This window comes from Phascolarctos cinereus, unplaced genomic scaffold (assembly GCF_003287225.1).
Source record: "Phascolarctos cinereus isolate Bilbo 61053 unplaced genomic scaffold, phaCin_HiC Scaffold_9;HRSCAF=440, whole genome shotgun sequence".
Classification (NCBI taxonomy): domain Eukaryota; kingdom Metazoa; phylum Chordata; class Mammalia; order Diprotodontia; family Phascolarctidae; genus Phascolarctos; species Phascolarctos cinereus.
In genome coordinates, this window is record NW_027556402.1 from 221,212,175 (window position 1) to 221,239,368 (window position 27,194).

At 39.9% G+C, this 27,194-nt stretch overlaps 1 protein-coding gene across 5 annotated transcripts in view; it reads left to right on the forward strand.

Moving 5' to 3' along the window:
- The window catches only part of ANO5 (anoctamin 5), a 139,579-nt gene that overhangs the window by 65,765 nt on the left and 46,620 nt on the right, over window positions 1-27,194 (forward strand). For all 5 annotated transcript variants that reach the window (XM_078148447.1, XM_021001884.2, XM_078148449.1 and 2 more), the window contains 3 exons: window positions 11,033-11,146; window positions 19,740-19,808; window positions 23,087-23,371. In XM_078148447.1, the coding sequence (XP_078004573.1) occupies window positions 11,033-11,146; window positions 19,740-19,808; window positions 23,087-23,371 (468 nt within the window). The remainder of the gene's footprint in view (window positions 1-11,032; window positions 11,147-19,739; window positions 19,809-23,086; window positions 23,372-27,194) is intronic.

Genomic DNA, 27,194 nt, shown 5'->3' on the forward strand with positions numbered 1-27,194 from the left:
GAGGAATTTCTTATCTATCCCTAATGAAATCATAAATCTGGGACAAAACAAACAAAAACCTTCTTTTCACTGATACATTGAATACTAAAGCTTCTCTGCACCTAAATACAATTTTACAAGATGCAGGAACCAAACACATGGTTAGAGGTGTCGTAACTAGGTGTAATAGTCTTGGAATGAAGAAACAAACACTTTTATGGAATTAGAGGTAGCATCCTCATGGAGGGATGGGGCAGGGGATGGCTTTTAGTTTACTCTGCCCTCATTTCATAACACTATTAAAAGGAAATCTGATGGTCAAACTGAGTCATCAATCATGGGCGAAGAGAAGCTGGCTCATTGTTGACCTAGTCTATGCTCTTTTTTTTTTCTCTTTCTTGTACTTTTCCTTTTCCTTTCCCCAGCTCCCTCCCCTGCTGATTCCCAGGATATTTTAATATGTAAACCTTTCAGGGTCCCTCACAGTGCCAGGGATGTCACTCAGTGATCCCCTGGCCTTATGATGGAAGCTTAACCTCAAGTCAGTTTCACTGGATCTGACATCAAGTCAGAGCAGTCATGTATCTCCAAGTGATTGGAAAAGCAGGATTGTAGGTAACAAGGCAAAGCTCTTCCTTCTGACTAGATGCTGGCATTTTCCCTCTAATAGTATTATGTGGGATAGGCCTAAGAGATTACAGAATCACCAGAGTTCAGGAACTTGAAGGGACCTTATGGGTCAACCCCCACCCCCCAACTGGACTCAGTGTCTCTTCTTCAACCTACTAGCCAAGTGGTCATCCAGCTTCTGTTTGAAGGGGACCGCAGTGAGGAGGACTTCCAGTAAGGGGGACCCTACCAACGAATATTCACATAGGACTTTAAGGATTTCAGAACTTTCTTTCTAAGGCCAGTGCTGTGTCTTGTATCCCACGTTATACCTCGTGGTTATTTGGTTTTGAATGTAGGTTTTTCTTCGTTTTATGATATGTTTTGAGTTTTGTTACTTCAAAGTCTGCATTCCATTGTTTGACAATGAAACGATGTTGTCAACAGATTGGAAGGTATGACTTTCCAGAACTTATTCAATATGAGTTGATAATGAGTTTGTATTGTAGAAGTTGATAGGAATTATTTGGGGAACCTTGATTTTAGTGGAAAGCTTTGTTCTTAATGCTTTCAGATATACAAAGAGCTTTTATGAACGATTTCTTCTGTCAAGCCTCAGCTAGCCATAATGGCTGAAAAATAACATACAACTAGCGTTTAAGGCTTGCCAAGCACTTTACATACATAATTTCATTTGGTTCTTACAACCACCGTGTGAGATAAAGCACACCAGGTATTATTGTCCCCATTTCACTAATAAGAAAACTAAAATTCAAGCTTGATCAGTCAGACAGCTAGTGAGCAGCTTAGGTGGATTTTAAACCCAGGTCCTTCTGACAATCTATCATTTTAATGAAGAGAAACAGCTAGGTAACAGCTACATGTCATAATGGATAGAGCACTGGACCTGAAGTCAGGAAGACCTGAGTTCAAATTCAGCTTCAAACACTTACTGTTTGACTCTGGGCAAGTCACTTAACCTCCATTTATCTTAATCCACCAGAGAAAGAAATGGCAAACCATTCCAGTATTTTTGCCCAAAAAAACCTCATGGACAGTTAGGCACATTATGGTCCTTGGAGCCACGAAGAGTTAGACAGGACCGAACAATAACATCTCCCACTTTCTGTGTGATCGATAGAGGTCTCCTCACTATAGGTTAAATCCTGGCCCTGTGATTGAGTTGGCATCAGGAAATCTCATGGGAAGAAACCCCTTCTACCAATTCAGATGCGCATCTTCGGTCCCTTGGAGTCCCAGAGAGTTGCATGAGCACAGAAAAGCTAACTGCCCAAGGTCACCCTGACAGCATGTGTCAGAAGCAGGATGTGAAACCAGTTCTTCCTGACTCTAAGGCTGGTTCTCTGTCCATTATACCACACTCGCCCTCCCAGTGTCTCAGACAGCTACCCTGAGGCAGTTGTAGGGGGTTTGTCCATCTCCCACTTACAATGATCACTGATTGGGTGAGTCTGTTTTTGCAAGAACTAATGGAAATTTTCCCAGTGTCGTTTTTAGACTCAATGTTTTCCAATATACTAGTTACATATAGCTAAGAGATGGCTCACAAGTTTAAACATGATGGAGTACCTTTTTATCCTGTTTGATGGCCACATTAACAATTGAAACCATATAGCACTGAATTATTAACACTGAACAGATGCCACTAGAATTTTTTTTTCTCCTGTTGGCTTTGAGAGTAATACACAGAGCCACCAGCAAATGTTTCTTAGTATTGACTGTCAACTGCACAGGAAAAAGGAAATGGGGGGAGGGGAGAGGGGTAATATAGGCAGTCTCAACAGCCAGTTTCCTTTATTTGTACTGAGGCCTAGATGAGAAATGGGCTTAATTTACAAGAGATTCAAGTGGCCAGATATCCAGAATCTTTTCAGCATGGGCATTGTGAGGTAATGGAGTATATCATCCAGAGAAGTTGTGAAATTTACTGGTACGGGAAAAATTTACAACAGGGAATCTCTCTCTGGTATGGGTTCCATGCAGAGGGATGGATACACTCAGATAACTCACCAAGCTTGACTCTTACCTGGGGTTCTATGGTTTATGATTATGTGGATAAAATAGAATAACATTTTCATTCCCAACGGAGATAGGCAAATTTTATTGCCACCCCATAAAACAACTTTTTGAAGAGATCTTGTATGGCATGTGTTTAGACTGTTGGAATTGCCAACAGGAAGAACTGGGTTCAATTCCAGCCCAGGCACTCACTAGCTATGTGTGACATCCTCGGAAAATTATTTAACTCTCTGATCCTCAGTTTTCTCTTCAGTAAAAGGAAAAGGTTGGACCAGATGGTCTCTAAGGACCCTATCAATTCTAAATCTTACCATCCCATGAAAGCGAAAAAGTTACCTTTTTTTCTCCCTTCTTCAACAGGATTTCTTTCCATTGTTTTGGACTTTCATTAAAAATTCTTTATTTGATTTAATTAAATAATAAGATTATATACATTTTAAAAGATTTTGCTCTTTGCTCTATTTTATATATTAAAAGCATAAGAAAATAATTGCAACTCATAATAAGTTGTTTAACCTTTAGTGTTCTAGTCTAGACAACTCTCTAAGGGCATATTCAACAAAAAAACCTATCATGGCCCAAAATATTCTTTTTGGTTTTTTTGTTTTTTGTTTTTTGTGAGGCAATTGGGGTCACACAGCTAGTGAGTATCAAGTGTCTGGTCTGATATCAGATCTGAACTCAGGTCCCCTGATTCCAGGGCCGGTGCTCTATCCACTGCACCACTTAGCTGTCCCCCAAAATATTCTTACTTCCAAAAATGAGGCAAAGGTGCTGCGTTTTGAATGATGGAAAAATGCTGTCAGGACCTAAGCAGTACTAATGTCCGCTCTAATGTCTGGGACAAACAACATCTTTAAGGCAGCAGACCAGGCTGAATGGGGCCATTCAGTATAGAAAAGGTGGCTATCTGCCGTGGAAGAAGGAGTTTCCTCATTCAGTACTTCCCTTTACTAATGAACTCCCAGGTCAGGTCCCTCTCTATTTTTTTTTTTAACCCTCAGGTGCCAGAATTGTCAAAAAAAAAAAAAGCAGTTTATTCAGCCATGAGAGTATGAGAATCAGCTTGGTAAATTCTTGACAGGAGGAGATTTTGATTGAATCACAACCTACACTGAAATCCAGTAAATGAAATAGAGGGATGGACCACGATGGATGACGTAGGCTGCATAACTTTTATCTGCTTGTTTCTTAGGCTTCCAGCAGCAGAAAGAGTGCAGGGTCTGGAGTCAGAAAAGCTCATCTTCCTGAGTTCAAATCTGGCCTCAGACACTTACTAGCTGTGTGACCCTGGGCAAGTCACTTAACCCTATTTTCCTCAGTTTCTTCATCTGTAAAATGAGCTGGAGAAGGAAATGGCAAACCACTCCAGTATTTTTGCTAAGAAAACCCTAAATGGGGTCACAAAGAACAAGGCATGACTGAATAACAACAAAATTCTTAGACTTCTGCTATGTGCTAGGCTTCATTAGAAGCTCCGGTTGACACCTTGCTGTGTCAGCGGATGCTTGGCGCTGTTTTTCCACATCCAGGAATGTATGATCAGCCAGGGAAGGCATATTTGGGGCCCTGAATTTCCCAGTTTAGCTTTCTGTTTCCTTAAAGATATTAGAATAAACATTAGTAATGCCCAGGTCTTGATTGCATCTTTCCTGAATTCAAAATGTAGCACCTTTGCCTCATTTTTGGAAGTAAGGAGAACATTTTGGGCCATGTATATCATAAGTCACTTGCAGAGGAGGAAAGGGGGATAATCCATGGCATATGTGTATACTCAAATGGTAGTGAAAAATAGAATGAATGATTGCATCTAATCATTTATTTATTCAAATAAATTTCAAACTCCTCTGTTTTGCTTTCAAGGCCTTCTACAACTTGGCCATCACTCTTATCTTTTTATTCTTGTTTCATATACCTTTTTGGAAGTTACTGTTCCCCAAACACACTTTGCCATCCTGCCTTTGTTGACAATATCTATGCCTATAATAGCTTCCTTATCTCTTATCTTTTGAGTTCCTACTAATATTTTAAAATCCAGGTCAAATGTCAACTTCATCCTCCATGAAACTTTCCCCAACTCAGGACCCCAAAGTCCTGCTTAGATCTGCCTCCCAGGAGTTTTCACTCTAGAATCTAGGTGATGAAATGGCATGCATGCAGTTATTATTTTATCATTACTAATCATATCATGACGGTATCAAGGTAAAATTATATGGGCTATAAATAAATGGAACAGATCAGAAATGATGGGAAAGAGACATGACTCTAGAATATTCACAGATGACTTCAGAAGGTGAGACTGAGGCCTAAATAAATGGGGCTGTTCATTGGAGGGCTCCCATTATCATTGCTCAGTACTTGGTTTTACTCACTTACTTACTTACTTACTTACTGTGTCAATGGACTCAGTACCAGAGACCCAGTACAGGTTGAGGTGAAAATATTTGAGCATCTTATTTCCTGTACTCACAGATTTCTTTCCTTAAAACTCTTGGGAAGAAAAAGGACAAGCCTGTGAAGGTATGGATGATTAAATCTCCCAGCTTCCTCAAGCGAGTAGTCTAAATTCATTTCATAGCTACCCTAACTTTGCTGGAGAGGTTGGGGGGAGTACACGTATCAAAGGTGGTGCCAGCTGACTGGGGATTGGTTATTGCTTTGATGTCATTCACTTTTTGGTAAGCGAGCCACTTCTCAACCAACATATTCAGGAGAATATACCGCCAAAGCCTTCCTGTTTTAGACATGCATTTAACACATTTCATAGCTCAGATTCTTCTTCCTGTTCTCCTGGCAAAGGAGAGATGACTAGAATTTCAGCACATGAACTCTTCAGGAGGTACTTGTGGATGAACACTTTCAGTTCCAGCCCCTCCTGCTTATCAGTTTGATACTATTGCCCTCAAGTAAGATCTGCCCATTCTCTTTGCCATTTTCAGTGAACCAAGCAGCATTTATTAAGCGCCAGGCACTGGACTAATTGCTGTGGACGCAAAGGAAGGCAAAAACTCCTCTTAAGCAGTTCGCATCCTGAGGGTGGAGACAATATATAAATAACTGGGTGCATACAAGATACATATAGAGCAGATGGAAAGTAAGCGGACAGAACCGATAAACTTCAGTTCCTTTAGGGTGCTAGAGGACCTGTAGGCCTTTGCAACCTGCATGTTTCTTTCTTTGGATTGGAGTGGTACAGCAAAAGTTCCAATGAGACTTTGCAATTCTGAAGCTAGGAAGGGCCATTTTTGGTAGAAGCTATACTCAAGAAACTCCATGGAAATCCTGTCCTGGAATATACTGTTTGGAACATGCTTTAAATAGGTTATACTGAGAACCCTTTAAGATACTATTTTACCTTCTCAGGATATAGCATCTGAAATGTTATGTAACAGATTCATTTCAGCCAACACTGGCACAGGAAGACGTGAGATAGAAACAAGGGTAATCTGGGGGTACAGAGTTCTTGAGAAGGTGGGAAGGAAAGTGGAGTCAAAGACATAAGAGGAATGAGGGGAAAGGATAATTATCTCATTCTGGAGCTGGAGGGAAAGAGGAGGATCAAGGAAAATCATTTCGGTTGGTGGACATTGAGGATTTGAAGGGCAGCTAGGTGGCACAGTGGGTGGAACGCTGGGCTTAGAATCAGGAAGGCCCATCTTCCTGAGTGCAAATCTGGCCTCAGACACTTTCCAGCTGTGTGACCCTGGGAAAGTCACTTAACACTGCCTCAGTTTTCCCATCTGTAAAATAGACTGGAGAGGGAGATGGCAAACCACTCCAGTATTCAGTATGTAGTACCAAGAAAATCTCAAATGAGGTCATGAAGAGTCAGACACAACTGAAACAAGTCAACAACAACAATGATGGGTTTAAGAACTAATGAGTGGTGAGGAAGAGGAGTTAATGAGTGTGGATTATCCTTTCTAAGAGTTTGGGAGTAAGAAGGAGGAGATAGGTTTGAGTATGTGTGGGCAGAGGTAGAGGTTGGAGAGAGTTAAGGGATTCATGGTTAGAACTGTCCAAAAGAGTGGAATGCCTTGAGAGCAGAGATGTCAAACATAAGACCTGTTGAACCAGTTTATAATGTAATTTGGAAATATTTGACAAGATGAGTAAAAATACAGTACAACATAGATGATTTTAATATGTGAGTTTCTAAGCCAATATGTGTATAGTTTAATGGGTTTTAGTTCCACCTGACTTTGATACCATTGCTTTGAGAGGTAGTGGGTTCTTCCAAACAGTGTGCCCTCAAGCAAAGGCTGGATGACTACTAGTTGTGTAGGTAGTAGAAAGGATTCTTGATCCTATTGGCTGGTTCTCTAATCCCCACTTTATATTTTAGCAACTAAGGATAACACCAGTTAACAGGCTTACTCAAAGCTACAGGGGTAGTAAAAAAAGTCCAGGATTCAGACCCAGGTCTTAGATGCTGTGTTTTCACCTATGACTATGGCTTCAATAAAATAGGAGGCGTAGTCATTTGCTGAGAAGCAGGAGGAGAGGCAGAAGAGAGGTATTGGAGAAAGTAAAGGAAAGTCAAAAAGATTTAGAATAGCTGCTTTGAGGAATGTAATAAGGAGTCCATGACATAATGAAAAGACTTCTATGTTGCAGTGACAGGTTACCTGAAGAGAGATAACAGGAATTTGTACTGAACCCAACTATGAGGGTTTCATGACTTGAGAACAAGCCCAGAAGCTTGAGCAGTAGAGCAGATAAGGGAAGGAGTTAGCCCGGCTTGAATGACAGGTCAGAAGGTCAAAGATGTGAAGGATTCAAGGACAGAGGCCAAGCATACCCTTGAAGTGACTGATGATTGGGTCAAAGGCCAAGTAGAGAGGTACATGGAGCCAAAACAGGGCGTAGCTTGGTAAAAGAGGGAGCAAGATCTCATGATGAAGGCTGAGAGTGGATTGAGTAGTAGGGACATGAGGAAAGATAGCAACTGTGAGAGAAAGTTAGAAATAAATCTTGAAACTATAACAGTTCTGACTTTGTGGTCTAAGGTATGTTTGTTACATTAAGTGGCTGAAATAGAGTTAAAGTGAAAAGAATTTTAAAATCTCAAAGCTATGATGGCAGGTATATATACATATACGTGTGTGTGTGTGTGTGTGTGTGTGTGTGTGTATAAGTAAAATCAGCATAGATATTTAAATTTCTAGCCAAGGGACCATGGTGAGAAGGGGTAGGGTGTCTGGATAATTGCCATTGAAGTGTACCAATACTATAGGTTGCTTACTCCATGTCTAGAATAATATGTCAAAATTATAACTTTACACTTATCTCACTTTGCCTTGTAGCATAGTTATTTGAATATGTATACCTCTACCCCACCTCAATTGTATTGTCTTTGAGAGTAGAGTCTGTATAGGAGCTATCTTTCCAGGCATTGCTGATTAATAAATGTTTGTTGATGAATGGAAAATATTTGAGTCCTTCTCATGTTCTTTTTCTTAGAGTCTTCACTTAATGTTTTTTGAAACCTTTTTTTTTTTCAATAGCTTGCCCCTTTCCCAGGTACTCAGTAGTGGCTCCATCCTCCTATGAAGTTTTCCAGTCTATAGGACCCTTCAGATAACTCCAGGATTCTGCATTTATTAGAATGACCCCAACCTCAAAATTAAATGGCTTCCAAAAGTGTTCTTACTCAATGCAAACTGACTTGGCTTTGCACCAGTGGAACCCTCACAATAGCTGCATGAGATGCTACCATGGTTAAAATCCATTTTTTTCCTTAACTGCTCGGTGGTGAATTTGTGGAAGTGTTTCAGGGTAAAATACGTAATTCACAAGTATCAGCAAGGAGGCCGAGGAAAGCCAAACAGATCCAAAGAGGAGTGCTCTTGGTATATCTTGATTCTTGTGGTGGGTGGGCAGCATCTGCTAATTTTCTGTCGGTTGCTCCACAGACAGCAAAGAGATTTAACCTGTTCCTGCGGCGGCGTCTCATGGTAATCCGATGTTGTTTTTACACTGCTTGCAGTTTGGATGGCTGCAGTGAAAACCTGCTTTCCTGGGTGGCAGCTCTGTTAGCTCAGCACTTCCCCTCCCTGGTTCAGCCCTGTTAGATTTGAGTGATTCCCATCATCCATTTCCTAGGTCATAGCCTGCTAAAGTCTTAGAGGAGTCTTCCCAGATGTTTGCACAAGGGCATATATATAATTCTGTTTATCCAGAATCAGAGGCCACATTTGTGGCTATTTTGTCACCAGGCCACTTTGCTGATATTTTGCCTAACTGAAAACATCTGAGTGTCAAAAAGTACTTTCTGAGATATAACCATCATGGTCCAGGTATCACACGGGATAAGGGTCCCTACTGTCAGACTTTATTCATGCCTTCCTATAATGCAGTGTGTCTCCCCTAGCTGGCTTTAACAATCATTTGTGGCCAGGCATAAGACAAGGCCCTTCTCCCATGTGTAGGAAAACCAATTCCCTGTCTTTCTCTCCCCCGCACCTCAGCATATTTTTATTTGTACAGAAAAGTCCTCTTAAGTATAGTCAGTACCATTTCTGCCTGGCAGCCAAGTTCAGTTGGAGACACATCTGCCTTTGTCCTCAATCACAGAAACATAGTATAGTTATCCAAGGACTATCAGTTAAATAGAAGGTGACGTTTTGGTCATATCAGGACAACTGTAGTCACCATGCAGGCATATTTCCAGTTTGGGGAAGTCTCAATGTCCTAACTTGGATGGATATGATATAAGTTATATAAATAACACAGTTAGTTCAGATGCTTATGAAATGAGCATGATGGTTTAGTGGGAAAAAAAATCACTGGTTTTGGAGTCAGAGGAACTGGGTTATAATCCAGCCCTGTCACTTATGACCTGTGTGATGCTGGCTAAGTTTTTTTCATCTATCTGGGCTTCAGTAAAATTATAAGCTTGGACTAGTTGACCCCTAAGTGTCCCCTTCCTTCTCAATCTATGGTCCAAGGAGGACAATTCCACCCATTTCATCTGCCAGGTACCTGGTTACACAGTTTGTCCAAATGGTTTGGTATGATTGGGCCACGGATTCGGCTTCCCTTTTATAACACAGCAAGATACGTCAGATCAAGCCCAGCAGCCTTGTTGCCAGCTGTGTAAACCACTTATCAGAGGAGGGAAACCCATAGCCACTCCCTGCCTGGCACTGCCACTTTGCAGTGCTCTTAATGCTTTCAAAAGGAAGGAAGTGATGAGTTCATGCCACAAATGAAACTTAATCCCATAGGTTCTCTTATCACTCAGGAGAACTGAGCACTTTGGGCATCAGCCTGGGATAGGTTTTTGCTCACTTGAGCCATCTGTTTGGGAAGTGAGCCCTGCTTAGATAGGAGTGCATGGAGGCATCCTGGCACAGTTAGTGCTGTCGGTAGGCTGCCTGCTTTTCAAATATTAACTGCGCCTTCATTTAGTGGTCTGCTTTAAAAACTACCAGAACAACAACTTTAAAAAACTACTTAAATGAAGACATTCCAGTGCCTTTAAAAAAAAAAAACAGTAGTTAGACCAAATGCTATTCCTTACCTCTCCCCCTTTTTTTTATCATGAAATTCTTATCTGGCTTCAGTTAATTCCAACTAGCATAGAGCCTGGCTTGATTTTATCTGATATACAGTGAACTTGCATAATCTTTGGGATATGAAATATAAGCACTTTGAAGCCTGGGACTCTTATGTTTTTGTCTTTGTAATCCTGGTGTCTTGAACACAGTAGGTGCTTTATAAATGTCTATGGGATATAAAATATAAGCACTTTGAAGGCTGGGACTCGTGTGTTTTTGTGTTTGTAATCCTGGTGCCTTGAACACAATAAGTGCTTTATAAATTCTTTTGTAATTGACTATTGGAGAGTGAAGCTAACCAGCTCCTCGCTATTTCTGCATTTCATTCTACATGTACACATGTATTTGGTTCACCTTTCCATATACATGCAGCATTTGGGTTGTGTGTGCATGTCACTCACATGTCTAGCTTCCCTTCCCCTCAGATTCTCTGTTGTGTGTGACTGTGTGTGTGTGTGTGTGTGTGTGTGTGTGTGTGTGTGTGAGAGAGAGAGAGAGAGAGAGAGAGAGAGAGAGAGAGAGAGAGAGAGAGGAAGGAAAGAGAGGAAGAAGAAAAGAGATGGGGGACAGAGAGGGAGGGAGAGAAGGAAAGAGGGGAAGGAGGGACAGAGACAGAGAGTTAGAGAAGGAAGGGGGGGAGGGAAAGGAAGAGAGACAGAGAGGGAGGGAAAGAAGGAAAGAGGAGGGGGGAGAGAGAGAATAATCACTGCTGTTGGTCTTGGGCCACCACTTTGAGTGTGGGCCAGGAACCACCAACTGACCCTTAGGCATTGCCTTCCTTTCCGTTTCTCATGTGCTGGAGACAACCTTGGTTAATGGTGTATCCTTTCTGTCTTCCACAGTTTGACAAGCGCCAGCAAAGCAAGGATTCTATTTTCTTCTGTGATGGGGTACGGCGAATTGATTATGTACTTTCCTATGTTGATGATCCAAAGCAGGACGGTGACAAAAAAACAGTAAGTGATAGAAGAGTAATGAATCTAGAATGAATGAAAAAGAAAAAACAGCAAACTGGGGCTTGTTCTAGGCAAGTTTGTATGGGGCAAGTGTTCTTTACTGGATTCTTTTCTTCCTCTTCCTCCTCTCCCTCTTCCTCCTCCTACTCCTCATCTTCTCTCAAATCTTAGTTTGGTTGATACAGCCCTTCCTTCCCCAGGGATCCATCCCTTGGAACCAAGTCAAGTCAACAAGCATTAATTAATTAATTAATTGCCTTTCATGTGCCCGGCATTGTGCTTAGTGCTGGAGACACAGAGAAAGGGGAAGACAGTCCTGCCTTCAAAGAATTCACAATCTAGTGATGGACACAACATGTCAATAACTGTGTACAAACAAGATAGATCCAGGGTAAAGTGGTAACAAAGATCTGAAAAAGCAAATGAAAGACGCCCTTCACTAGAATCAGGCATGCCTGAGAGTATATGAAATATTGCACCCCTATGGCCCTCTGCCTCTGCAAAGAAAGGTGGGAGATTAATTTTCTCAACTCTTCTCTGGGGCCAGTTTTGGCCATTATAATTATATAGTATTGAAAAGCGTTATTTCAACAACTCGCTAGGCTTGAAGTCCTGTGGGGCAACCTGGCTGTGGATATCTAGAGTGAAGATTTTTTTTGGCTCGTTCAGAAACATTTCAAACTGCCAGTTGGTAGATGAGCTTGTTCTGTCTTTGATCTCAGCTATTTGGGAGTTCCCCCTAGAATACAGATCACAACCTATTCATTCCTGCTTATCCCGTATAACTTTTATCTGTGTCTTCCTGAAAGTTTGCCACGGGGTAGGAGACATAGGGGAAAAGTCTTCTTAAAAAAAAAAAAGCATTGGCTATTATCAGGTATAGTTCATCTTGCATATTGCCTGTGGTTAGGAGAAGGGAATTTGCTCAGTCCTAAGGTAATGTTGACCTTTTTGATGCTTCGTTAATGCTGACATCAGTGAAAGTGCTGCTTTCCCCAATGCTCTGTTAAAGGGTTGAAGAGGGGCTTAAGGTCTCAACGTCTGTGGTACTGGAGTACAAACTTGGCAGGACTTTAACTTGGGATAGCTTTAGGTTTCGCTCAGTGATGGCAGATTGCAGCCTCATTTTGAAGTTACTGATCACCAGGCAGCAGGGTGATGAATTCAGCCAGAACAACTCCTGACAATAAAAATAGTATGATCCATGTTGGTGGAGGCAATAGCCTCAAATAGTGAAGTATCCATTCTGATCATGGCCACTTAAAGATTGGTGTATATCTGGGTACATATCCACACATCCACAGTAATTAGGTTATTGTGAAATAATGTTATTGAGCTGACCAAATTTTCAGGTTTTTTAAAAATCTTAATACAGGGCAGCTAGGTGGTTCAGTGGTTAGAGCACTGTCCCTGAAGTCAGAAGGATCTGAATTGAAACCGGTCTCAGACAATTATTAGCTGTGTGACCATGGGCAAGTCACTTACCACCAACTGCCTCAAAAAAAAAATCTTAATACAATAATGAATTGGTTTTGTAGCCTTGGGAAGTCATTTCATGCCCCTGAGATTCAGTTGACTTAAATGTTGAAAGAATTAAGAGAGGAAGGATGCATTTCTTCATGTACGTTTTGGTGATAGGTATTACTTTAGGGAGCCCAACGTCAATGTTCCATTTATACTCAGCTCTGTCTTTGTTCCCATGCCTTTATTTAATGCACAGATTCTCTTCTTTTAAAACAGAATGAATTTGAATCCTATACAAGTAGACCTTAGTGACTAAGCTACTGGGAATGCCATTCTTTTTGGGAGGAATGATGGGAATGGAGAAGAATAAATGCTGTCTGAGCTCCAAGGAAAGCTCAACTTTTACAATATATTTTTATCTGAAGAGTTGCGAGAGCATCATATTTGCTTTCCTTTCTGTGGGCTAGGAATTAAAATTGTCATTTTTTTTCCTCTGTCTGCAATTGAAAGAGTACTGGATCTGAACACAGAAGATCTGGGTTCCAGTTCCCACCTAACCACCTATCACTTCTGTGTTACTTTGGGCAACTCATTCAACCACTCTGGGTTTCCGTTTTCTTATCTATAAAATATGCACTTATACTGGATTACCTCTCAGGATCACTTCCAGCTCTGACCTTCATATTCAATTAATTGGACCCATTTTCCTTAGTGGGACTTTTGGAACCAGGGGTCATTTTGTCCTATATTCTGCATTCCTCATGGGAGCATATGTGATGGACAAGACATATGGTGACCTGAAGAATAACATTTGAAGTGTGGGGGCCTTGTATTATACAATCATAGGATCAAGCTGGAAGGGATCTTGAAAATAATCACATTCTCCTTCTCCCTTGCTTCACTGTATAGAGAAGGAAGCTGAGATCCAGAAAGATTGATTTGCCTAAGGTCACACAGGTACAAGTATCTGAGGTGGGATTCAAACCCAACTCTACCCAACTCCAGGTCTTGTTTTCTGTGTCCTGTGCCACATTGTATCCTGGTGACTTGCTGCTTTTTTGTCCCTGTCCTGACAATACAGTGACTTTCTGTTGTTTTGGGGAGTGGGAATTTTAGGTTTTAGAGGTAGAAGGGACCTTAGAGATCAGAGAAGTTGACTCCTTTATTTTACAGATGAGGAAACTGAGGTCCAGATGAGTTAAGTGACTTTTCCCAGCTCTGCTAGGAGCTGCATTTTGAACTCAAGGCCTTTGGCTCCAAGATCAGCATTTTTTCCATAACTTCCATATGGCCTTTCCGTTATCTCATCTACTAAGAAGGCATACCGACCTGCTGCTCTTGTTTTATGCGTTTGTGTATTATGTGCTTGCTTTTAAAACCCACGAATAAGGAGATTCCAAATGGAGCAAAAAGCTCAGTCACCTCACTTGTGAAAACTCCATAAACATTAATCAACTGGAAATCCAAGCTACCATTAATGGTTAACCCAGGCAAAACAGTGAGTGAAGCCTAATGTCGAGAGCAGGGTGAGTTGGTATTTCACATTCCTTTCACTCTCTCTGTTTTTGCAATGTGATGTTACTCTGGTGACTAAAAGCCGATATTTTTCCATGATGAAAATCACCTTGGCATTGGAGCTGGAGAGACTGAGTGATTTCATGTTGATTTAAGAATTTGGATCAGAGCCAAAAGAAAAAAATAGTAGGGTAATCAGACAACAATTGTTCTTCCCCTTCCCCTCGTGCCAAGGATGACCCAGGCTACCAGTGAACCCCAACATTTAAAGCATACCCCTCGTGTTATAGTGTTTCCTCCTACTGTCTTATGTGGCCTTCCTCATTTAAATGGCATGCTTTATATTATGAGTCCCTTTTCCATACGAGGTGCTTTACTGTAGATATGGGGAGAAAGTGGAGCCCTGAATGTTAGTTCCCTTAGAGACAGTGAGGTGGCAGTGTGAATTAAGCACTGAGCCTGGAGTCAGGAAGACCTGCATTCAAATCCTGACTCAGACACCTACTAGCTGTATGACCCTAGTTTTTGTCTGCCTCGGTTTCCTCAGCTGTGAAATGGAGATAATAATAGCACCTGTCTGCTAGAGTTGTTGGGAGATTCAGATGAAATAATATTTGTCAAGCACTCAGCGTGGTACATAGTAGGCACTTAATAAATGCTTCTTTCCTTCTTTAACTGCTTGTGCATCCATGAAACTGTGGGTTGTTTAATAGATTGTATGTTTCCATGAATTTTTGTAGCTCTGGAATCTAGAGGTCTTGCTGTTTGTACCTACTTGGGTGAATGAATGGGAGAAAAACAGTTATTTAAAGTTCCCACACTGGAAAACATTGTGGTAAACATTGACCAGCTGAAAGACCTCACATTCTAATGATAAATTAGACAAACAATAATAAATTCTTGGTAAAGAAAGTTCTAAAATCTCAGGAGGTAAATCTAATTTACCCTTGGCCAAGTCATGTTTGTCAGAGCATTTTTTATTAATAAGCCCATCATTTCACTAGATGAGAATGCTTTGTAGCACTTAGGGGTCTTTAGATTCCCAAGGACCAACCTAGCCATCACTCATTCTGTATTGTATTTTGCATAAACATCCAGATTTAACCCTGAGAGTTAATATGGTCTATTGAGGGAAAAAAAACACCACTCGATTATTTAGGCAGTTCTGCTATAATGCAACATGTGCATTCCCAGCAAGCACCATGCTATGCAAATCACACAGGAAGAACTGTAGAGTTCATGTGGAAAATGGGGTTACAGGCAAAAATTTGTCAATGACATGTAAAAAAAGATAGGAATCTAATGTAAAAATGACAGCACAGTTTTATTCACATTACATGGTTAAGAAATACATAAATATTGCCAATACCGGCCTGTCCACAGCTTTGGGCTGTTGCTTGGCCTGTGCCCCAGATTTGCCAGGAGCATGTTGGGCAGGCACAGAGGAAAGGGTGAGAGCACGGATGAGGCTAGGTCAGACAAACCCTTCTCTGCTCACAGCTCCTACTGCACCAAACAGTATGTGATATACACTTTACTATGGCAAAGACCTGCAGTTTGATGGGAGGCAGCTTGGGAGCTATTGTGAAGTGGTGCAGTTTTCTGAGTTCTCTAAGCTGTTGTCTCATGGAAGAAACCATATAGAAGCAAGTTATGCTCTGAATGTTCCCTAATATATTAGCTGAGTTGGAACAGATTCACGTTGCGACAAATTTGTGTTTTCTAAATGCATTGTAACAGAACCACCACCTGTATGTGAATTAGCAGACCTAAGTTCTAGTCCAATTTTTGCTGTTAACTAGTGTGATATCAAGCAAGTGACTTGATCTTGGTGGTCCTCAGTTTCGTTATCTAAGCCTCAATTTCCAATCTGTGTAATGAAGCTGTTAGACTATCTGATCACTGGGGCCCCTTTGCACTCTTAAGATTTCAACTATGAATTTAACTTCCTTTTGTGTATTAAAGCAAATAATTCTGACCCTACTGATGAAGTCTTTTAATTAAATCCAGTTCCAAGCATATCTGTAAGAATTCTTAGTAAATGTATACTCTCCTAGCCTTTCAGTGTATACCAGTCATCTGGACACATCCTGGCTCACTTTGGCCCAATCCATCCTGACCAACAGGAATATTTGGCAAAAGAGAAAGGGCTGTCTAAATTTGGAAGAGAATGTCAGGAAAAGCTTGTTTTTCTTTTTTTCAATCAGTACAATTTTCCTCCAGCAGTCTTGAACAGTAGGGAAGTAGGAGGAGCACAGGAAAGACGGATGATTGTCCTTCTGTGTTAAGAAATATGACGACACTTTTACCAGTATGCACCTAATGATGTGCTCAGAGACACGGTGCAAGGGGAAAATAGCTTGCTGACTTGTGACTAATAGCTTACAACTGGTCAGCCTAGGTGATGGGTTGTGGTATGTTAGATACCGAGTCTAACGCTCTCAGTTTTCAGAAGAGGACATTAGGCTCAGATTGGTTAAGTGACTTTCCCGAGGTCACATAACTAGGTAAGTAGCATTTGTAGATTTGATTTTTTAAATGAGGAAAAAAAGAAATGTCAAGATGGGAGCTGAAACAGTCATAGGCACTCTGCCTTCTCTCCCTAACCGATTTTCTTTTACTTTTTCTTTTTTTAAAATCTTCAGTTCAGTTTGGCAGTTATATGATCTAAGAATACTTAGAATCTCCGCTTAAAATCAAAGCTAATCTTTCTGCAGGCAGTGAGAATATTTACCACACAGTTTCTGACACTAGGCTTTTCATTCAAAAATCTAACATTGCTGCTTACAAAGAAAAAAGAAAACACACGGGAGTACCTCCCCAGAGCTACATAAATGGTCATTACAAAAACGCAATCAGAAATGTCTTCACTAAATCTGTTCTTAGACCATATAACTGCTAAACATTGGTAGGAGAAATTTCCACTTCTGGGAGTTTCCTATGCTTATGAAATTGAAAGTCCAACCCCTGTTCCTTTTAAAATTCAGTTTAATGTGATCAAATAAATATTCTGTCACACATATAAAGTTATAGATTTCAGGAGGTCCATGACTTAGATGGGCTAAAAAATAAAATCTTTGTTTTCATTTGCCTTTGGTTTCCTTTGTAATTTTTTGGATTTTGTTTTACACATTGAAAAACATTCTGAGAAGGGAGTCTCCAAGCTGCATCAGATTACCAAAAGGGAGGGGTACATGACTGAAAAAAAAGGTTAAGACTCCCTGATTTTATAGGTGAAATAGCATTCAAATATATTTTTATACTATCATTGTCACTGTAGTTATCTTTTTACACATGGGGTGTGTAGCCACTTAAGTTGTTCATGACAGTACCTGGTTAAAAAAGAATCCAAATTTAAAGCCAAAATGTAATATTTATAACAATGTTATTTCTTCTAATAGCTAGCTTTTCTGTTCCTCTGTGTGTGTGTGTATACGTATACACACACACACACACACACACACACACCCCATTACAATCAACTAAATATTGGATCAGTCAATCAATAGGCATTGTGTTGAACATCGTGTTGAATGTAACATTGAGCATGTGTTCTAGGCAATATATTGAGAAGTCAAGACAAGTGGAATGGTCTCTTCCCTCAAAGAGTTCATGGTCTATTAGAGTAACGTGTACACATATAAGCATAAATACCTTAAGAATGTTGTTTCTGTAGAAGTATGTATATAATAATTTTACTTATATATACCTATTTGTGTGTTATAGTAGCCATTTGTAAGTCAGGGGGTGGGGGAGGAAGAGAACAAAAAAAAAGGAAATTTACATGATAATTTCGTTGTATATTTGAAAGGAATAGCAAGTTGTGCATAGTAGATTTGGTGTAAATCTTTTTTTTTTGGTATTATGTTATGGAAATGCTTGTTTTATTCCATAAATTACAAATAAAATTTAAAGAAAGGAAAAAAAAAGAATGTTGTTCCTGGGGTTATAGATTTTTAGTTGAAAGTCTCCTTAGAGACTATTGAGTCCAACCCTCTTTTTTTACAGATGGGTAAACTGAGGACCAGAGAGGTTAAGTGCTTAACTTGGCATCCCACAGCTAGTATATATTTGAGTCAGGATTTGAACCTGGATCTTAATTACTCTGACTCTCAAGTCCCACGTTCTATCCACTATAATAACATGTTGCTTCTCTTTTATTTTGAAATAGAAGGCAACAGATATATTTAACCTACCACTTTTTTTTTAATTGGTAGGATAGGTTGATAAAGGATAGCCATCTAAGTTAAACATTAATGCTAATTTTGATTAATAAGCAAGGGAAGTTATCAATAGGAGAATTATGCTCACGGGGACAATTTATCTTTTTGTAGATAACTGATTTTTTTAAGCATTGGGAGGAATTCACACCGTTTCTTATCATAGCATTTTAACTTATGACCCTAACCCTAATGATGAGAATATATTATGAAATTTTATGTAACTTTCCCCTCTTTGGAACACAGTACATTTAAAGTGTTTTTAAAAATGTTATCAGCCAATCCATTACAAGAAGACTTCATGTCATAAACTTCCTAAGCCAACATGGATTACAGGGTGAGATCTTTCATTATAAGATTTACCCCATGTAATCTTGGATCACACTTAGTCCAACATGCCCATGTAGTTGGCTAATTCCTTTTGACTTCAGTTGAGGGAGGAGGCAGGGAGTCAGGGTGAACGTAATTGAACAAATAACCTCTAGGCCAGTCTGGGGATTGTCATTTGTATTGCCTTTGCCTTTTCCCATTTCCTTTGTACGCTTTATAAATGTTTGTTTGAATTGAGTTGAATCCCTCCAGTGGCAAATACTTCATCCTAGAAATATTTAATAGAGAGTATCAGGATTTAATATTTCTAATCAGTGATTTCATGTGTGTGTGTGTGTATGTGTAGATGTGTATATGCATACACACGTGTACATACACACATACATGATATATATATATATATATATATATATATATATATATATATATATAAATAAATCCTATTCTGGTTTTATACATACGTATGTACATACATACACACATACACACATACATACACACACGCATATAAAAAACAGAATAGGATTTTTTCATCTGTGAGAGATATATATACACACACACACACACGTGTGTGTGTGTGTGTATGTATTCATGTATATATATGAATCACAGATGAAGAAATCCTGTTCTGGGTTTTGTTTTGTTTTTTACACATTATTTTATTCTTCCCTGGGATATAGAAATAGAAGCAATTTTGAGAGAGCAAGAGCGAGAGAGGCAGAGAGAATGAATTCAAGTTAACTTTTAAAGAATATTTTAGGCATTGGCTGGTTTGTAGGTCCAAGTTCTTGAGTATGCTACAATATAGAAGTCAAAATGGTTTTTTTTTGTTATATTTATATACCTGGGATATGATTTTTTTACTTGTATATCATTTTTAAGTCAGGATCAATTAAAAGCAAATGTCAGTATTGAAAAGAAGAGGGAAAAAAAAAACCCTGTATCCAACTAAGTATAGGCCCGAGGTATTTCAACATTCATAATCTTTATGTACTCTACTTGTAAATTGTTGGGCCAACCTGATGCCAGTGACATCTCCATGTTGACTGCTTTTGTCTCTGTAGGAAAGAAGAAAGGAATTTGAAAATAACCTCTTAAAATCTGGCCTGGAATTAGAAACAGAAGACAAAAAGGTAAATATAGTTGTTAATGTCCTTACTTAACCTGTTTAATAAGATTCATCTGAAACAGAAACCAAAATTTGGGTTTCTCCGAAGGCTCAGAGTCAGGGGTCCTGATTTCCCATCCTAGCCCTACATTTCTTAGCTGTGTGACCATGGGCAAAGCGCCTGGATTCCCTGGACCTCTTTTTTCCTTCCTCACTACAATTAGGAATAATATTTGATTCTATATCTTTTATCTTCTTGTGAGGAAGGTGGTTCTTTTTTTTTTTTAAGGCAATTGGGGTTAAGTGACTTGCCCAGGGTCACACAGCTAGTAAGTGTCAAGTGTTTGCCTGAGGCCAGATTTGGACTCAGGTCCTCCTGACTTCAGGGCTGGTGCTCTATCTACTGTGCCACCTAGCTGTCCCAGTGGAAGGTGATTCTTTGTAAACATTAAAGTGCTATATAAATGTGAGTTTGGGTCCCTATAATTAAGTATTACTTATTTGTAATTAATTAATATTATTATTACTACTATTGAATTTGGAAGCAGGATGGAGATGCTTTATTTTGGGATGGAGGCCTGCTTCTCTTATATTACTCATTGAGAAGTCAGTTGAAGTAGACCTCAGACCCCAGGGTTGTCAGTATGCCACACTGAATTTACAGGAGTAGTTTTGCTCTGTATGTCCGATTGCATTGCCTCTCCTTCCCACTACTCACTCTACCAATTCTAAAGTCCAGTCAGGGAAATCTCCCCATCCTAGCTGCCCTCAAACATGCCCAGATTATTTCCACCTCATATTTCCTTGACTTTGATATCTTTAAAAATCCTAGTCATCTTTTCTTTTTTTCTTTTTTTTTTTTTTTGCTTTTTGGTGAGGCAGATGTGACTCGCCCAGAGTCACTCTAGTCATCTTTTAAAGTTTAGCTCAGAGCTACTCTGTTTCATGAAACCTCCCTTGACTGTATCAGTCCATATTGATCTGCCCCTTACTTCCTCTCAATTCTTCTAATATCTGAGCTAGAGTTTAGAATATAATATTTAATTATAATACTGATGACCGCTTGCATTTTTACAGCTCTTTTAAGGTTTACAAAGCACTTTCATGATAGGGCCCCTTTGAGGAAGGATGTATGTATTATGGCTCCATTTTACAGATGAGAAAATAAAGGCTCAGAGTAGGAAAGTGCTTTACCCAAAGTCACCCAGCTAATAAACCAGGATTTGAACCCAGGTTACCTGACTGTAGTTTCAGTTCTAGTGATCCTTCTATTGTATTTAGCTACCTCTCTTCAGGTTATCCTCTGTGTGTGTGCCTTTCTTTCCAATTAAGCAGGAATATCCTTGAAAGTGGAAAGAATGTCTTAAGGGCATTAAATATATAGGAAGCACTATACAAATACTTGTTAATTTGCTTTTAAAACTCAGATCAAAGTACTACCTCCTCCATGAAGCCTTCTTTCATTCTCCACTTCCTTAAGCTGGAAATGTCTCTCTGATCAGATTTTCCTAGAGTACATTAGAGTTCTCTCACTTGCCCCTATTGCACCCTACCTTGCATCATAATTATCTGTGTACATGTTGCATCTTCCTTAATAGACTCTCTAGTAGGCAAGCACCAGGGACAGATTAGAGTAGTCGAGGAAAATTTGAGGAAGGAGTGACTTGAAACTGTAATCATTAAGTCTTTATATCCCCAGTGTTAAGCATAGGGCCCTGAGCTTTTAGATGCTTAATACATATTTAATTAAATTGCCCAGAATTGTAGCCATAAAACATTTAATAATAGGAGTTCGAAACACAATAGCTCTTTAACTTTACAATTTAAGTCAAACAACTTATCAGCAAACAATTATTAAGCAACTATTAGCTGCACTCGGGGATACTTCAACAGAGCTATGATCTTCCCACGATGGGGATGCACTTTAACAGTGCAGATCTCAATGCTGTGCCTCCACATCCTGCACAATCTTTGATCATGCCTTCCAGTAAAATTTTCACAAGGATTCCACCCAGTGTGCTAGGTCTCTTCCTCTGTACCAGGAGTTCTTGAATATTTTAATGTCATGGACCCCTTTGTTAGTCTGGTGAAGGCTATAGACTCTTTCTAAGAATAATGTTTTTAAATGAATAAAATAAAATACGTTGGATTACAAAAGAAATTAATTATATTGAAATACAGCTTTCAAAAATATTTAAGAAGTTCACATACTCCAGATTAAGATTCCATGCTCTAGACCTCTTTATTACATGAATACCAGTGAAGTTCCCAGATAGCCATCTGTCTGGGATCCATCTTATTGCCTCTGTGGCCAACCTACTTCATTTTCTGGTCATATATTTCTTTGCATCATCATTTATGCCTCTTTTTTCCCTGAAATTCTTCTTTGTAGCCTATACTCCATTGTAGCCTCCCTCCATTGCCTTTTGGATGACCTTTAATTTCTTGGAATTAAAAAAATACTACTTACCTGTGGAGAAGAAGGAAGAAGCATTGGCATTTTACTAAGAGCTTTACAAATTTTATCTCATTTGATTCTTACAACAACCTTGTTAAGTAGGTGTGATTATTATCCACATTTTAGTTGAAGAAAATGACACATTGCCTAGGGACGTACAGTTACTAAATCTCTGAGATCAGATTTGAACTTGGGTCTTCTTGACTTCCGGCCTAGCTCTATTCACTGCATCACTTCACTGCCTTCTATTATACCTTTGGGTAGGAATTGGTATTCCTTACTTCCCAGTCACTTAGCTTTGATAAGCTCTGGTGATAATGGAGATAAGAACAAAATTCTCCCTGCTCTCAAAGAGCTTATAATTTACTAGGGAGGTACAGCATATGTACAGATAAGGTGAGCCATGATGCTCATAACAAAGGAGAGATCAAAGTAGTAGAGGAAATTTTAAGGAAGAAGACACCATGAATAACTGGTTCTACAGACCAACTTTGGAAGGTAGGGAGTGCAAGTATTCTACAGACGTGCTTAATGTCTAGTAAGCTGGTAAGTGTTAGAGGCAGGATTTGGACCCATGTTTCTCCAAACTCCCAGTCTAGTACTCTTTTGGTTACAACATACTAATTTTCTAAAAGCACAAGAGATTTTGCTGAATCTTTTACTTAAGTTCAAATTATACCCTGGAAGTCTTTTAGCTTGGGTGGTTTTTAAGTATAGGACGTGGCTTGCTTTCATGTCGCATACCTTTCTCCCAAAGACTGTTGAAAGAAAAAAGTTGTATTTTGCCTTATTTCTATAGCCCAGATCTCAGTGTCCTTAATATCAATGTATCTTCTTCTTCTTAGGACTCTGAGGATGGCCGAACTTACTTCGTCAAGATCCATGCCCCTTGGGAGGTGCTGACCACATATGCAGAGGTGCTGAACATAAAGATGCCTATTCGGGAGAATGACATTCCCTCAGCCATGGAGAATCCCTTTGAGTGTATGTTTGGGCCCTTCCGGCTCCCAAAAGAAGTGATGAACCCTGAGCCAGACTACTTCACAGCCCCATTCAGCAAACAGAGGCAGGAGCTCTTCTTCATTGAAGATGAGAACACCTTTTTCTCGCCATCAGTGAGAAATAGAATTGTAGGTAGACACATTCTAAGCTTTTTTCTTTAAATCTAAAGGTTCCCATGAGCATGTACTTGTGTGATAAGGAGCCAATAGGCAGTGCTGGGTGGGCATGGATGTGTGTGATATTAAACTGGACCATGAGGTAGTAGAGACCAGACTTCTTCATACTTTCTCTGTGTCTAGGAGTCAATCCTTTCCACCCCCACCCAATTCAATATACTGATGGGTATCTATCAATCAGTAAGCATTACTGTAAAGTAAAGTAAACATTAAGTACCTGGTATATGGCAGGCACTGTGCTAAGCCCTGGGGATACAAAAAAAGGGAACCTCAAGGAGCTTACAGTCTAATGGGGGAGATAACATGCAAACATATATCTATATCTATCTAATATGTCTATATCTACACAACACACACACACACACACACAAAGCAAGCTCTATGTTAATAGGATAAATTGGAGATAATTAAGAGAGTGGAAGCACTGGAATTAAGAGGGGTTGGAAAGGAAAGATGAAGTTTTAGTTGGGACATAAAGGAAGCCAGGGATACTAGTTAGAGCAGAGGACGAAGAACATTGTGAATGTGGAGGACAGCCAGAGCAAATGCTCAGAGCCAAGAGATGGAGTGTCTTGTTCATGGAAAAGCCAGGAGGCCAATGTCATTGAATCAAAGAGTATGTGTCTAGGAGAGAAGTGTAAAAATACTGGAAAGCTAAAGGGGTCTAGGTGAATGCCAAATAAAGCATTTTGTATTTATTCCTAGAGGCGACAGGAAGCCACTGGAGTTTATTGACATAACCATAGTAGCTGAATTTAGGGTGGGCCAGAGTGGGGAGAGGCCTGAGGCAGGCAGACCCACCAGGAGTCTATTGAAATAATCCAGGTATAAGGTGACAAGGGCCAACACTAGAGTGATGGCAGTGTCAGAAGAGAGAAGGGGACATATGCAAGAGATGTTTTAAAGTTGAAATTGATAGACTTTGACAACAGATTGGATATGGGGGAGGGGGGAGAGAGATAGTGAAGAATCCAAGGTGACACCTAGGTTGCAGTCCTGAGATACTGGGAGGATGGTGTTGCCCTCGATAGCAATAGGGAAAGTAGGCATGGAGGAGGGTTTAGGGTTAAAGATGATGAATTCAGTTTTAGACATACCAAGTTTAAGATGTCTACTGGGCATCTAGTTCAAGGTGTCTGAAATGCAAAATTGCGGGTCAGCAGAGAGATTGGGGCAGGAAAAATAGATTTTGAGATTTCATCAGCATAGAAACCTGTTTAGGGTTTCTTTTTGTTTTGGGTTTTTGATAATAGCAGAGTAGTTTCTTGATCTGCACCCTTCCCTACATAGAGCCCTCCACTGAAACAAAGAAAAATAGTTAAGCAAATTAATCTGACACGGGGGTGTGTGACAGTGTATTCTGCATTCAGCACCTCTGTATCAAGAGCCAGGAGCCATGCCTTTTAGTATTTAATCTGAATTCTCCAACTTTTTAGTGTACTGTTAGCTGATTGCAGTCAATATGTGTATTGCTTTCATGGTTCTGCTTTCTTCAGTCTGTTAATTCATTTCTGTTTTCTCATGTTTCTCTGAAAGCCCCCTATTCATTACTTCTTGTAGTGTAATAATATTCCCTAATTCTCATATTTCATAATTTTTCAGCTACTCCCAAAACAAAACACCTATTTTGTTTCCAGTTTTGTTTTGCTATCCCCCAAAGGGCTGCTGTGAATATTTTGCTATATATGGGACCTTTCTCTCAGTCCCTAATCTCCTTGGGGTACATATTCAGTAGTGGAATCTTAGGGTCAAAGGGCATGAATGGTTAGTGATACAGAATATTTCCTAGATAAGATATGGGCAAGAAATCCTTTCTCCCTACTCTCAAATGAGCAAAGGGAGTGGAGTGGAAGCCACAACTAGAGATGCTACTGTGGTACCCGAGGATCTAAAAGGCTTGCCATTACTGTGTGCATAGAACAATGGTGCCCACGCCCTCATCTCAAGTTTATCTTCACAGAAAAATGCAAACATATGTGGGTTAAATGGGGAAACCAAATTACTTGTGTGGTTTGCAGTTTGACAGTAGCAAAAATACTAGTTGACAGTTCATTGTGGCTGGATGTCTTGGTGATAGGCCCTTGGCCTTGTTGAGCTCGGCTGAAGACCAGAAACTCAAACTTAACATTTCAGGAACAGGAAGGTTTTTTTTTTCTTTTATGAAACTCAAGTAATTGATGCTGCCAGTCAAGGCCAGCTCTGATCTGTCTGGACGGCACGTAGGTGACCTTGGCCTCATGCTCATGTCAGGGGTAGAAGCCCTGGCAGATGTTACCAAGTAGGAAATACTTGGAGTGCTAACCTAATGATAGATTGAGCGTCTTGTGTCTGAGGAGCAGCATCCTGGACCCTATGATCAGAGACCTAAAGCTGGGAAGCGTCCCAGCAGCCATCTAGTCTAACCCCCTCCCTTTACAGGTGAAGAGGCTCATGTCCCAAGAGATGCAGTGAATTTGCAAGTTTACTCGATAGTAAACATCACAGGGTCATAGATTTAAAAATGAAAACAATCTCAGAAGGCATTGAGTCCAGTCTGCACCTTTTACAGATGAGGAAACTGAGGCACAGAAAGGTTAAGTGACTTAAGCAGGGTGGCACAACTGAGTTTTTGAGATAGGTTTTGAAGTCATTTTCTCAATTGCAAGTCTTCACTCTATCCACTGTATCACTTAGCTGCCTTTAATTTGGGCCATGAGAGTCTGAAAGAGACAAGACACTCATTTCTGTCTTGAGATAGCACACCCTTTGTTTCTAAGGAGCCACGGACACCATCACTTCTTATACGTGTGTCAGCACACCGTGTCTCTCCCGGGCTGAGAAAACCATCTCCAAAAAGAGCCATCCATTTCCATTGCTAAATGGATGAGGTGATATTTGCTGACAGCCTTATTGAGAGAGAGTCAATGCCTGGAACCAAAGTGTGGATCCTGGAGATAACAACTGCTAAGTTTCTCACTGCTCTCTGAGTGGTTGCTTTAAAAGTCTAGGTTGCTGACTTGGGACTCAGAATCCTTTTGGAACGCAATTCAACAAAGAGTTCTTTAAGACCTGGCACCATTCTAGGCACTGGGGATGCAACGATGAAAGATGATTATGTAGTCCTTCCTCCCAAAGGGATTGCAGTCTAATAGATTCTAAACAAGAAAAAAGAAGTGATGAATCTCTGGGGAAACTGACTTCCCTTTATGTCTTTCCTTTTTTTTGGAGGGGGGAGGGTTAAGGGTATGATTTTTATCAATCTGAGGAACTCCTGGTGTGGATCTTCCCTCTATTGATGCATATTGTCATCTTGTATGTAACATCATCTTTGAGTGTTGCCTGGGCACACTGAGGGATTAAGTGATCTCTGCATGGTCACTGGTCTCAGAGGCAGGATTCAAATCAGTCTTCCTAATGACAAGGTTGACTTTCTATCCACTATGCCATATTGCCACTCTTCAGTTATTTAATGCTAGGCGTCCCAAACTGAAGGCATTTTTGGGTTAAGATTTCCTCTCTTTTGTAGTGAGACAATTAATATCTTACCTCCTTTTGTGGACACTGATGCAGCACCCTTTCCCCCCATAATCACTTTCCCTAAGCATCATGGCTTTGTAAATTGTTATTACTTGTAACCTGTATACATATCTATATCTATATCTATCTATCTGTATGTGTGTATGTATGTATGCGCATGTATATGTGTATATACATGTTTTTGTTCTTTGTAAATCACTTTAACATATTTTGTGTCATTTGATTTTTACCTCAATCTTTTGAGGAAATAGAACAGCTA